Source organism: Monodon monoceros, unplaced genomic scaffold (assembly GCF_005190385.1).
Source record: "Monodon monoceros isolate NGI ecotype Baffin Bay Population unplaced genomic scaffold, NGI_Narwhal_1 Super_Scaffold_2, whole genome shotgun sequence".
NCBI lineage: Eukaryota > Metazoa > Chordata > Mammalia > Artiodactyla > Monodontidae > Monodon > Monodon monoceros.
In genome coordinates, this window is record NW_021703776.1 from 80410247 (window position 1) to 80423671 (window position 13425).

A 13425-nucleotide genomic window follows, 5' to 3' on the forward strand; every position below is an offset into this window, starting at 1 on the left:
TTCATTCATTTCACCAACTGGTAAATTTTCATTAATATGATCTAAACATGTGGATGATCAAACAATAACATTCAGAATTCAAAACTAAGCACCTTGGGGCTTCCGTGGTGGCGCAGTGGTTAAGAATCTGCCTGCCAATGCAGGGGACATGTGTTCAAGCCCTGGTGCGGGAAGATCCCACATGCCGCGGAGCAACGAAGCCCGTGTGCCACAACTACTGAGCCTGCGCTCTAGAGCCCGCGAGCCACAGCTACTGAGCCTGTGTGCCACAGCTACGGAAGCCCGCACTCCTGGAGCCCATGCTCCGCAACAAGAGAAGCCACCGCAATGAGAAGCCTGCACACTGCAACGAAGAGTAGCTTCCGCTCGCCACAACTAGAGAAAGCCCACACGCAGCAACGAAGACCTAATGCAGCCAAAATAAATAAATTAATTAATTAATTAAATTAAAAACAAAACATTAAAAAAACACACACAAAAACTAAGCACCTTGTAAAATATACCTGAATGAGAAACACATCAGGTACTCTGTGTATAACTTCTCCTTTCAAACCTTTCTATAAACTGGCTGCTCTTTATATCCCATTATTCATTGACACGCAAACTCCTCTCCAATAAGCTGAACCTCTGCACTGTTCTTCACACACCTCCATGCCACTCTCTGCTGACACATCCTTGCCCTCATTTCGGATGCTTTCTCAAATCTTTCTTGTTATCAAACACTCGCCTCCTCCATGAAGCTTTGAATTTTACTTGAACTTACAGTCATACATTTTCTGAACTTCCTCAAAATCTATGTCCAAATTTAACACTTAATCGTAGGATTGTTTTGCTCTCTGCTTATGTACGTGTATGTGTATCTCCTTTTCGCAATTAAATCACATGATTGAAAGGTAACACCTCCCTCTTAAGCCTCTCCCTAAAGTTTCTGTCAAGATCCTACTCCACATTTAACTTCGCTTTCTCTTGATATTTCTGCTGACTGCTACGTTTATCTGAAAACATGCTTAGGGTTTCCCTGGTGGTGCAGTGGTTGAGAGTCCACCTGCCGATGCAGGGGACACGGGTTCGTGCTCCGGGCCGGGAAGGTCCCACATACCGCGGAGCGGCTGGGCCCGTGAGCCATGGCCGCTGAGCCTGTGCGTCCAGAGCCTGTGCTCCGCAGCGGGAGAGGCCACAACAGTGAGAGGCCCGCGTACCGAAAAAAAAAACATGCTTAAATGTGCCCTCTCTTAAAGAAACTTCTGAAACCCTGCTTCTTTCTCAAGCTCTCCCACCGTATCTACTTTCTTTCTCTGTCAAACTTCTTTGAAAAGCATTCTTTCCTCTACTTCTTCTACGCGCACTCTATCTCCAGCCCTCTCAATCTGAGTCTCCACCTGCGCGCACCCCATCTTCTCTCCTGACTCCCAGTTCATCTCCTTCCCCAACCGCGATGCTCATTTCCTCTTCTGGCTCATCCCCTAGAGGCTCAAGTTGTCATCCATCATATCTGCACAATTTCCTTCGGCAACTGCCTCTCTGTCCTCGTCTTTAACTTCCAGGTCTCCACCTGCCACTCCCTACTCGGTATTTTTAGTGCAGCACACAATGTGGGGTGCCAGACCTTATGCTGCCACCTGCTGGGGAGTTCCATGAGGCGAGCTTAGAACCAAATTCAAGGTCGTCCCTCCACATCTGCCATCCGTGCTGTCCTTTCTGTTAAGCAATTCTCCTAGACATAGAGAGAGTTGTCAAAGATTTAACATTCAGAACCTCCATCACTTACCACCATCTCCCCTGCATTAATCACTCACTGTGTACTTTAAATACTACCTACTACGATCTCTGCCCTCTGTGTTCCACCCCTAACTAGCACGTCTCATTTAAGCCGTGACTGCCCATTACAGGAGCTACTGGATGGGCCCTGATTGACCTTTCTCCTTTCTTTCCCCCGATCTCCAACCCTCCCTACCCTTCTGCCAGAGGAACCTTTTTGAAACAGGTATCTGAGCAGTGCCTTAAATGAAAAGCCTCATGTAATTCTACCCTACAGTTAGGATAAAGCCCCAACTCCTCAGCTCTGGAGCTTCTAGGAAGAACTCCAAGGCCCTGCGTGAGCTGGCCTGTCTCTTTACCCTCTTCTTTCCTCACTTCCCCTCTCACTCCCTATCTTCACTCTCACTCACTCCGGCCTCCCTGACCTTTTTGTATCTGTACCTTGAACCAAAGAGGCTTGCCCTGGATCCTAGAATGGGCTGCCCTCATATCTTCACATGGCTGACGACACCGGCCACTCAGGTCTGGTCTCAAATGTCATCTCCTTGGCAAAGCATCCTGACCAAACGATCTACAGTAACTGCCACCATCCCTCCCGAGACCACCTGGTCACTCTTCTCACATTTACTCTGTTGTATTTCTCCGAGGCACCTGGAAGTCTCTGTTCCTTTATACGTTTAAGTATTTAGTGTCTGTCTTTTCACACTCAGATGTAAGCCCTGTGAGCAGGAACTTTGTCTCACTTCACTTACCCCAGCTCCTGGAAGTCACATCCTCCACAGGGGGGCCCCTATTTTCACATCCCCATCCTTGCTCCATTTATATGGCTGCTCTAGCACTTATCAGATTACATCTCTTATTTGAACAGCTATTTCCAAAGGAAGTGAATCACGGGCAAGGAGGTCATATCAAAATGTCCGGGCCAGGGGGTAAGCAAGGGAGGGGTGTCTGGTTATAAGATGCTCATTCAGTGTAGAAGATTTTAGTGTAGAAGACTTATGCATCTTTGTTAAAATTACCCCTAACTTTTTATGTTCTTTTTAATCATGCCGTACATATTTCATTTTCTATGTGTTAGTTTCTAATATATATATATATAAATGGATTAAAAGGGTGTTTATATTGACCTTGTATCTTGAATTGATCTCACTAAATGTACTACTTAGTTCTAAGTCACTTTTAAAATTCCATAGATGTTTCTACGTACATAATCATGTTTCTGCAAATAAAAAGTTTCATTCTAACACTCAAAAAATGCACATTTAATATCACTATTATTTTTCAGCACAAGATATAGAAAGTAGAGCATCAAAAAAAAATCATAGCTGATAGAGCTGTGCAGGATATGGGGGACATGGACTGAAATAGTTGAAAAACACTATCTTAGAGCAATTTGTTATGATCTGTCATCCTCACTACATTTTGAGCTCCTGGCGAGCAAAATCATGTCTTGCTTATTTGTAAGTATCCCACCAAACCTAATAAAGTACTTTGCCTAAAGTAGGCACTCAATAAATGTTTTTTTAAATAGAATTAAAATATCCCAGTGTTGGACACATGCCACATGTTCAGTACATACTTGTCCGTTGACTGTAAGAACCAATGAGCACACCTAAGTCTGTTGAACGATCAATGTAAGCTCAGCCCCGCTGAGAAACTATAACAAGAGACGTGAGGGAGTAGAAGATACCGTCATCATTATCCACATAGAAAAACTTCATTTCTCAGATGATGATAAAACGAATACACCAAGGAAAACATTTAAGTGGCTACCTGTGCATTTCTTTACATGACTGTTCCTTTTTCCATGTGATCCTAACTTGCATCCAAAATTCTCCTCCCAGAATTCCGCAAACCATACATTTCTTCGATTATTGGCAAGAGTACGGCTTCTAAAGTATCGATCGAACCCTATTTTAAAGAAGAAAGGTATGATTTTAATATTCGTCCAAAATCAAAACCAAATACCATCAGAGCTTTTGAATAGATATTATGTTGTGATCATTGCATGAAAAAATATGTATAACAGATGGGGGAGGGCAGCCAATAACCCAGCATTAAGGCTTCCCTTGTGGCAAGAGTCAATGGGGATCAGTGGACAGTATCTCCACTCCCACCATTCACCATTCAGGCACCTGACTCTAGGGATGTACACAGCAGGTAAGCCTGTTGGGTGGCATCCGCACCACCTCTGTCTCTCCTCTGTGTCTCCCAGCGTCAGCAAGCAGTGACCTCATGCTGAATATTCAAAACCAACTCAGACTTTTCTCATTCTCCTCTCTCTCCCCTAGCACGAGTCAGTGTTCCAGGCTTCCGTGCTTCTACTTGCCTCAAGGTTTATCTGTCCTGCATGTTCCATTTTCAGCTAATTCAATAAACTAATCACTACTAATGTAATCTTCTGGAGTCATGGGTAATGGGCTAGTGTCATTATGCTCAGGTAACCAACTCACTGAAGGGAGACCACCTGGAAATAGTGCCTTATTCCCAAGGATAATGGCAAAGGTAGGAATTTCAATCACTGTCGAGACCATTGGAAAAGATATTTGGGAGACAGGCTGCCTTTCAGAGATGCTCCACATCTTTGCTGTTGCATTTATTTACCCATAGAGCCAGGCCAGCATCATGTCTTCATTTGCTATAAAGCAAGCACTCTCCTTCCAACAATGCTATAACCATTGTATACACCCATGGAAATATGCAAACTTAGAGGGCAACTACTAACATCACGGAGATATCCAAGGCCAACAGCAGTGCCCCCTAAAAAAATATCTAGTGGGTACTCTTTTCTAATAAAATATATATATATATATACAATATGTTGAGTTAAATAGTTACTGTCTTGACCATTCTGCCATCAGCCCTAAAAATTCTATCGAGTCATTAATAATGGATTCATCTCATCGTATGCTGATACCCTGATTTTGCTTTTGAGTTTAGATTCAGTTGGAATGAAGCAAATTCTCTACAGTGCATCCTTACCATCAATTGATGCTCTTTTGGGCAAAATTGTCACAGCCCCTTCTGCAATCTCCTCCTGCTGATAAACAGGTGCTATTTTGGATCCCCAACTATCTGAGCCAATCCAGAGGAAATGCCCACTTTGGTTTAATTTTTTCGCTGCTTCCAATATCCTCCTGTTGGAATAAAAAGAAATAAAACATCCCACATTTACCAAGAAACTCTACACTTGTGAATGTTACAAGACCAGCTATATCAAGTCATAAACCCTCAGTAGGTCACCATTAAACAACCAGTCAATCATTCTAACCACCTGCGTCTTATCATCTCCTAAAGGGAATATGTTGGAGACTTTAACTCCAGCAGCTGATAATCAGCCTTATCCTTAACCTCATTCACATCATTCTGTTTATCATCGCTATTTGTCTCATTTCCTTCAGTCCCCAGGCTTTACTTGATAAACAGATTGGACTGAGAAACTAGAAGGCTGTTGTCTCTACGTAGCAGAAGGCAGTCTGTAATTGCATGAGAATGTTGCAATTCCTACGAAATCTCGCAAGATTTTACATTGAACATGAAATATGTCAGAAAAAGGATGCGGGCTGCAAATCTGATCCTACATGAGGAAGAAAAGCAATCAGCACCTGATGTCATCTTCATTAGCAAACATAATCACTGCCCGAGCATTAGGTGTTTCCAGCAGACGTTTGATTATTTTTTCAAATTCTCCAGGTCTTGGTTCACGTGGGATTTTCTGTGATTGAGCAATGCAAACACCACCTATTTTAAAAAAAAAAAAGAAACAGAGAAAGTGATTAGGAAAAGACATTTACTTAACACACTTAATGAGGTTAGCCACTTTATAAAAACACGTGACTCAGTAAAGGATATTGTTTCTCAAAATATCTGTCATTCTCACCTATTAAAAGCAATCACTTTTTTGCATTATATGTATCAAATAAATGACATCAATAACTTAATCATACATCAGAGTTTTTTTCCAAGTTTAAACATTATTTTTGTGGATGTCTTTAAAAAAACCAAAGTGTACAAAATGTGGGACAAGAGAGAAAGAGTGGAAAGAAGGCTCTTTTAATTCATTTAACCTAAGTCCAAGGATAAGAGTCTGGATTAATAAAAGGTATGAGTATGTCTTATAGGTGAGACCACCTGTGAGGAAGGAAGGTCCTTTCGCTAATTTTATTTATTAGTAGACTTCCTTTAAGGTTAATTTCCTTTTTTGAGCTCACAGTATTGCAGCAAGATTCTTATGCAGCACCATAGTATGTTACGAGACAAGTGGTCTTCAAGACTGAGACACTAGCCAAGTTTCAAAGACACAAACCCTCAGTTGACATATACCTCCACCATGAAAATCAAAATGGCAGAAATCCCATCCCACTCACACGGAAAAAGAAAAGAACTCTTCTTTTGGCCTCTCCTTTTAAAGCAACGAGAAGCCAAAAAGAAAAGTTTAGAAAAGACCTCTGCCCCTTGCCAATGGGCTGGGCTAGGAGGAGAAGAAGGAGGTTTCCTTCGTTGCAGTGGTACAGTTATAGCATATTCTAACACTAGGAGAAAAAGCAATATTAGCAAGATGTTTCAATTGCATTATGGTTTAGGCAGGCTTTTTGAGTCGCTTGACAAGAAAATCATCATTTATTTATAGCATTGCTTCAGTAGGCAAAGGCATGTTTTCTTCTAAACAGTTGACAATGCATTCAGTCACCCAAACATTACTGGATGCCATTATATGCTATGCATTGGGCTGGACACTGGGAATGCGTAGTCTAATCCAGCGGTTACCAGCTAGTCTGGGAGAGGGGCATTACAATAAATTATCATGGAACATGTAATAAATTTTAGAATGGAGAGAGTATACCACACTTTGGGAGCACAGAGGAAGGAGTAACTCAAGTGCTTGAGAGAGCTGGATTTTAAATGGCAAATATACATAAACATAGGGACAAAAATGGGACATTTCTGGTAGAAGCCAAGGTATGAAAGAACCTTGCTTGATCGTGACCTATGGTTGAGACTGGCTAGGGCTGAGGTTGGAAAGAATGGACAGGTCCAGCTTGACAATGACTTTGTTATACACGCCAAATAATTTGGATTTTATCTTGAAAAGGATGGGAACCCACTGAAAGTTCATGAGCAGGAGAATTACATGATGAGCTGTATGCTTTAGGAAGAAACCTCAAGTAGGCAAACAAAGAAGAACCACGTGGTAGCCAGACAATGGGTGTCCAGCGTGTTGTGATCAGATTTAACATACTGTTAATTATGTTAAATTAACATACTGTTAATCATACTGTATGATTAACAGTGCTAGAGTACTGAAGGTTATTTTTTGTATAAGTTAGAGCACTGCCAAAGTTATCCCTGCAATAGAAATACCCTCACTAACCCTACACTATGCTCTTCAGGGGTGGGAATTGCCCATAATCCACAGACAGAGCCTGTAGTTAGTTAGTCTACTGATATGCCATGAATAGTTGTGATGATTGATTCATTCCTTCAGTAAATATTTATGGCGTGCCCACTATCTGTCAGATACCATGTGGGGCATATGGATTTACAATGCTGAATAAAATAGACACGGCCCTTGCCTTCACAGAGTATAGAGATGTTATGGGCAAAACAGGCTTAATGCAAAACAAACCCGCAAAATAAGTATATAAGTTATGGCAAGTCCTATGGGGAAGAGCAAGGCCATTTAATTTAGATTGAGGAACGTTTGGGAAAAGTGTCCCTAAAGTTGGTATCACTTGGTTAAGGTCAGAAAGAAGAGAGAATGCGAGAGCATCACATGGGAAAGTGCAGGAAAGAGCCAGTGGAGTTCATGAGTGAAGGGGAGAGAAGTGTGAGACAAAAATGAGAGGTAATTTGGGGGCCAAATCATGCATGGCATGCCGAGCATGCAGAAGATTATGTGTAATTAAAGTGCCTGACATTTAGTAGCCCATAGGAATACGTCTTGTCTATGACCGCCGCATTTCATGGGAGAAAAATGAATGAGGACCATTGAATTATGTAAGAGGGCAACCTGGAGTGAAAAGAATAGGAGGCCATGAGCCCAGTTAGGAGGTTATCAGAACAGGCAATGGGAAATGATGACTAGGGTAATGCTGCTGGTACTGAGGAGGGGCAGGTGGACCTGTAAGAATTTGAGTTAGAATCAGTAGGGCTTTGTAATATTTTTCCCACCTTTATTGACACATGAATGACAAATAAAAATTGTATATATTTAGGTTGTACTGATTGGATCTAAGTAGTGAGGTAGTGAGAAACCATTAAGCATGACTCTAAGGTTTTGGCCTTGGTGATCAGTTTGTGTGATGACACTATTAAACAAGTAGGAAACACAGGAGGGTGAACAGGTTTGGAGAGGAGGAAAGAATGATTTTGATTTAGGATGAGTTGTTTTCAAAGTACCCATGGAACATCAAACTGAGAAAAAGTGAGTCTGGAGCTAAGGAGAGAGAAGGGAGTTGTAATCACAACGTTGCCTGATGCAGATACAGTAAGAAGTTGAAGTGTTGGGAACGAAGAGATCACTCAAAGAGAATATTGAAATCAACAACAGGAAAAGGTGAGTGACAGAGCTCTCAGAAAACCCACCAGCTTGGGGAAGGGAGCTAGCTAGTGAAAGAGACTGGACAAAAGTGATTACACATTTTGAGGAGAAAACTTTGGGGACAAAGTCTTAAGTTGAAGACTATGCATAATGTGTTTAAAAATCAAACAAAAAACTGTGGTGAGTGGAAGCATTAGGTAACCACAGAAATGCAAGACCCAAACTGTAACACTCTCTGGGGAACAATAGCTGTTTCAAAATATGACTGCTCTTTTAAGAAAATTCCTCTGATTACTTAAGGATCCTATTAAAGACATGTCATATCCAAAATATCATTCTGAGATTAATCCTGACTCCATAGCCAGAAGAAATGAAGGCCAGAAAAATTTTATTATGACTATTTCAGATGAGGCAAACAGGCAATGCAATCCAGACAAATGGTTTAGTCTGAATTCATTGATGTATTCATTTACTACAGATCTAGTGAACATTTTTGTTTGTAAAAAGCTGAGTTGGGTTGGAATTTTCCATAGTCTATTCATATGTTTTTATTCCTTTACCTCACCTTTTATTTGTCAGCCTGGTCAATCGGTATTTTCCTGGAAAGACGGACTGCACAATTAATTTATTTCAGCTGAGCAAATCCTTATGAAGATCCTGCACCACACGGCATTGTGCTGTTTGGTGCCTTATGGATATTTTATTAAATTGTGGAGTGTGTTACTCTCAAGTAATTGGAGTTAGAAGATTCGGATTTTTTTCTTAGCCTTGAAACTCATTCACAATTTCTATCTTCACATCAGTCAAGAAGCTACGTTCATAAGCCCTCATAAAAGCACATATCGTCTACTACATTTCCGGAGCTACGGACATTCTGTCTCCCATTCTGTCCACAAAAGTCCTATAATTGAATGACAAGATGTACACATAAGAAAAGCCAGATAAGAATGTAAAATGATGGACTGCTAAAAAATAATAGCAGAAGATCAAACCAACTGCAATAATAAATGACAAGTCCCCCCCGCCCCCCACCAAATAGTCCAATGACTTCATAGGAAGAGGTCGTTACATACTGTTAGAGTTGAGGTAAAGTACTAATGAAATTTAGTCAAACATTCAGGCTTTGTCAAAGACGTGCTTTCCTACAATACTCATTATATGTTGTTTCAATTTTTAAAGAGACTCTCTGACTTGATTTAGACTCCTGGGGTGGGAGAAGGAAGAGGAGCTGCTCTCCATCAAAGCACATGTCTATTGCATCTATTTCTTCATACCTCACTCTGGAAGAGTACTGATTGTGTGCAATTCAAGGAACACTAACTTTCTTATTCTACAGCTGTCCCCAGTTCTGCAAGAAATAATTTTGAAAGCTTAGCACTTAGTAATATTGTACAGAGGAATTTATAATTGGTTGTTTTCTAGAATCTTCTGTCTGACTTCCTCATTTGTGTCAATGTTTTTCTTTTGATTATTTAGCGATAATTAAAAGATCATTTGTTGAATGGAACATTTTACATTCACTCTACAACACACGTGATCACTCCTTCCCAGTCTCATTCACTCTTACCTCCCTAGTCGTAGCGAAAGCACTCTAAGATTGGCATTATCACCACATTTCTGATGAGGAAACTGAGAAACAAGGGGTGTCAACAGCTGGCAAGAGATTGGAATCCAGGTTCAAAGTCAGATCTTACTCCAAGACTAGCCTTTTTCCATCATCTTTTCCATCACTTGCCCAATTGACCAGTGTCTCAAGTTGGTTCGCAATTTCTGTCAAGTTCTAAGTAAATCAAATCGAGTCTCTGGTTATATAGCTTGTTAGATCTGCATGACAGAATGGTTTTGATACATGAACAAAGTTACCATTTTATCAATGGTTAAGGTTATTGGTAAAAAAGTGATTGGTCAAAATTGTTGGTTAACCATAAGAGATTGTTTATAATTGACCCTAATAAGAATGTGATATAGTCAACTATTATTATTTCTTATGAATGCACTTGCAAATAATAGCAATGAGCAAAACCAAATAACCAGTTTTTTTGTTTCTCTCGTAAAGACAATAGAAACATGTTAACTCTTCAAAGTGCCGGGATCCCAATTCCAATTCTTAGGGAGTGAGGAATTTCCCCACCATCACCAGGCAATCCTCTGACAAAAACTGGGTGCCCTACGATTCAACTCATTTCTGATACTATCTACCTGGATATTGTCAGATTCCACAGGTTAAGGGTTCAAGTCCTACAAGACTGTCCGCCCAGCCCCCGCCCCACTTCAGATGTCAGTCACAAGCTCTGCTTGTTACCTGTGCTTCTGACCAACTGGTTACAGATCAGAGGTTCCCAAAATCTCCTCCTTGGGTTCAATTAATTTGCTAGAGAGGCTAACAGAACTCAGAGAAACATTGTACTTACTAGATCACTGGTTTATTATAAAAGAATATAACTCAGGAACAGCCAAATAAGAGATGTACAGGGCAAGGCATGGGGAAAGGGCACAGAGCTTCCATGCTCTCTCTGAATCTCCAAGTGTTCACCAACGCTGAAGCTCTCCAAACCCCATCCTTTCCAGTTTTGATGGAGGCTTCATTACATAGGCATGATTGAAATGGCCATTGGTGGTTGAACTCAATTTCCAGCCCCTCTCCCCTCCCTGCAGGTTGGGGGGTGAGACTGAAAGTTCTAACCCTCTAATCCTGTGGTTGGTCTTCCTGACAACCAGCCCCAACCTTAGGTTACCTACAGGCTTTCCCAAAGTCATCCATTAACATAACAAAAGACACCTTTTTCACTCTCATCACTTAGGAAATTCCAAGGATTTTAGGAGCTCTGTGCCAAAAACTGGATAAAGACCAAATACTATTTCTTATTATACGTCAAAATATCACAACTCTATGCCCTACTCTTTTCTTTTTTTTTTTTTTGACATCTTTATTGCAGCATAATTGCTTTACAACAAATGCTGGAGAGGGTGTGGAGAAAAGGGAACCCTCTCGCACTGTTGGTGGGAATGTAAATTGATACAGCCACTATGGAGAACAGTATGGAGGTTCCTTAAGAGACTAAAAATAGAACTACCAGACGGCCCAGCAATCCCACGACTGGGCACAGACCCTGAGAAAACCATAATTCAAGAAGAGTCATGTACCACGATGTTCATTGCAGCTCTATTTACAATAGCCAGGACATGGAAGCAACCTAATTACTCTTGACGTCATTTCTTTCCACCTTTCTGGAGACATAAGTAAAATGACAATTTGGCCCTAATGTAATTGGTCCTTTAGTGATAGTTCAGTAAAATTTGTTCTAAGGTTTGAACAAGTGTAATCACGCCTTTTGTAACAGTACTTTCACCTCCTTATGTGGTGTACAACTGGGACTTAGCAGCCAAGTATACAGTGTGATTAAAGTTTGTCTCTTTGTCAGCTTCAAGTGCACTTTGTGAAAGAGATTTACCTCACACATCGCAGTGAAGTAAAAGTGTTATCTTGAACAACATGCATTAAAAGAGCAAAACTGCACTTAAATCTGTGCTCATCCCCCACCCCCACCCCCCACCAAACCTGTTATGCTTTTTCCTCTATCAAATGCCAAGTCACCCTTAAAGAGACTGAAAAGCAATGAAATGAGGGAATGAGAGTCCTGGTACAGAAGGGGCATGAGTGCCTTGCTACTCACCTCTTTGTCCCCTAAGAGTGGCAATAGGGACAATCCAGTAGGGAGAGGACTGGCTCAGAGAGCCCCTTTCCTGCCAGTCTCCATGTGACTCAGAGATGCTCGTGCTTGGAAGGCAGATTGGGCTGGAACAGGTTCACAAGGTCAGTTTCCTACATGCTCGGCTTTCTAACATGCCCTCATTTCATCACAGATCCACTCAGAGGCACAGAGCGGTATGGCGGTTATGAACGTTGTCTCTGGGGCTACACTTCCTAGCTCCAAATCCTGGCCCTTCTCTGACTAGCTGTGATGCTGGGTAAGTTGTGTGACTTCTCTGTGCCTCTGTCCCTCAATCTAAAGATTGAGAGGATGCTAGTATCTTCCAAATGGGTTATTGTGAAAAGATTAATCACTCAACAGATTAATTTGTTTCCTCAGAAAACACGTTCATTGTAAATTGTTTAAAATAAAAATTGACAAACCCCAAACAGAAACAGTCACTCACTTTCACCAAGCAATACTTACCTATAACATTAATTCTAGACTCCTCAAATTTCATTCCCCAAATGTACACAGAATAACAACTCTTACTAGCAAGTCCAGTCAACGGGGATGCTAAGTACAAAAGGTTCTACGTTAGAAGGGAAACTTGTGCCCATCACCACAAGAACCAGACGTCTAATGTGTTGCCTCTTCCCCCTCTTGAAAACTGGAAATGTCTAAGGAGACATGGGTACAGTAGATGGGAAAAATTCAGGAAAAGAAAGGATGAGGAAGAGGAAGAAGAAGAAGAAGGGGGTTGGGGAGAGGGTGAGAAGGGAAATGACATGACTTGGGGGAAGAAACAGAAGAGGGAAAAGGACAAGAGTAGAGAGAGGAGAGACTAGAGGGCAGACCATCCACACCAGAAGTATCTTTGGAGCTGGGCAAAAAATCCATTCTCTTCAGGGTCAAAACAGCAAATGTGGAGTTAGGAACATTTGGAGAAGGAGAACTTGATGAGGTTTAAATAAATTTTATTACTGTGTTGTGTGCATTTGTATTTACATGAATTATTTTCTGAGTACTATTTTTGGAGTGTTTTGGGATTTTTATTTTGTTTTGTCTGTTTTTTTGTTTTGTTTTGTTTTGTTTGCTATTTCAAAGAGGATTCCCAGATACTGGGGCCAAAAGTATGACAGGAAGGTTTTGAAAGATAAAACTAACTCCCTGTAAATGCTCAAGTGCTCAATATGAATAAACTCTCTAAGAAAAGAGAAATTTCATATTTTCTAGCCCATTGCTTGGAAAAACCATCATGCCAATGACGACTAGAATCAAAGTGAGCACTGGTTAAATTTCTTACCCTTCTGGATTAGGAAAAACACAGTACTGGACTTAGGATTAAGCTCATTACAGTTACAGATGAGAAATTAGTAATTCAGTTACAGATGAGGAATTCATTACAGAATCATGCCAATTAAATTAGTGAGG

At 41.0% G+C, this 13425-nt stretch overlaps 1 protein-coding gene across 2 annotated transcripts in view; it reads right to left on the bottom strand.

Annotated features, from left to right (window-relative positions):
- GRM8 (glutamate metabotropic receptor 8) overlaps positions 1-13425 on the bottom strand; it is a 755282-nt gene that overhangs the window by 417055 nt on the left and 324802 nt on the right. For both annotated transcript variants that reach the window (XM_029233599.1, XM_029233597.1), the window contains 3 exons: positions 5364-5499; positions 4741-4895; positions 3532-3669 (listed from right to left, as the gene is read on the bottom strand). In XM_029233599.1, coding sequence (XP_029089432.1) covers positions 3532-3669; positions 4741-4895; positions 5364-5499 — 429 coding nt within the window. The remainder of the gene's footprint in view (positions 1-3531; positions 3670-4740; positions 4896-5363; positions 5500-13425) is intronic.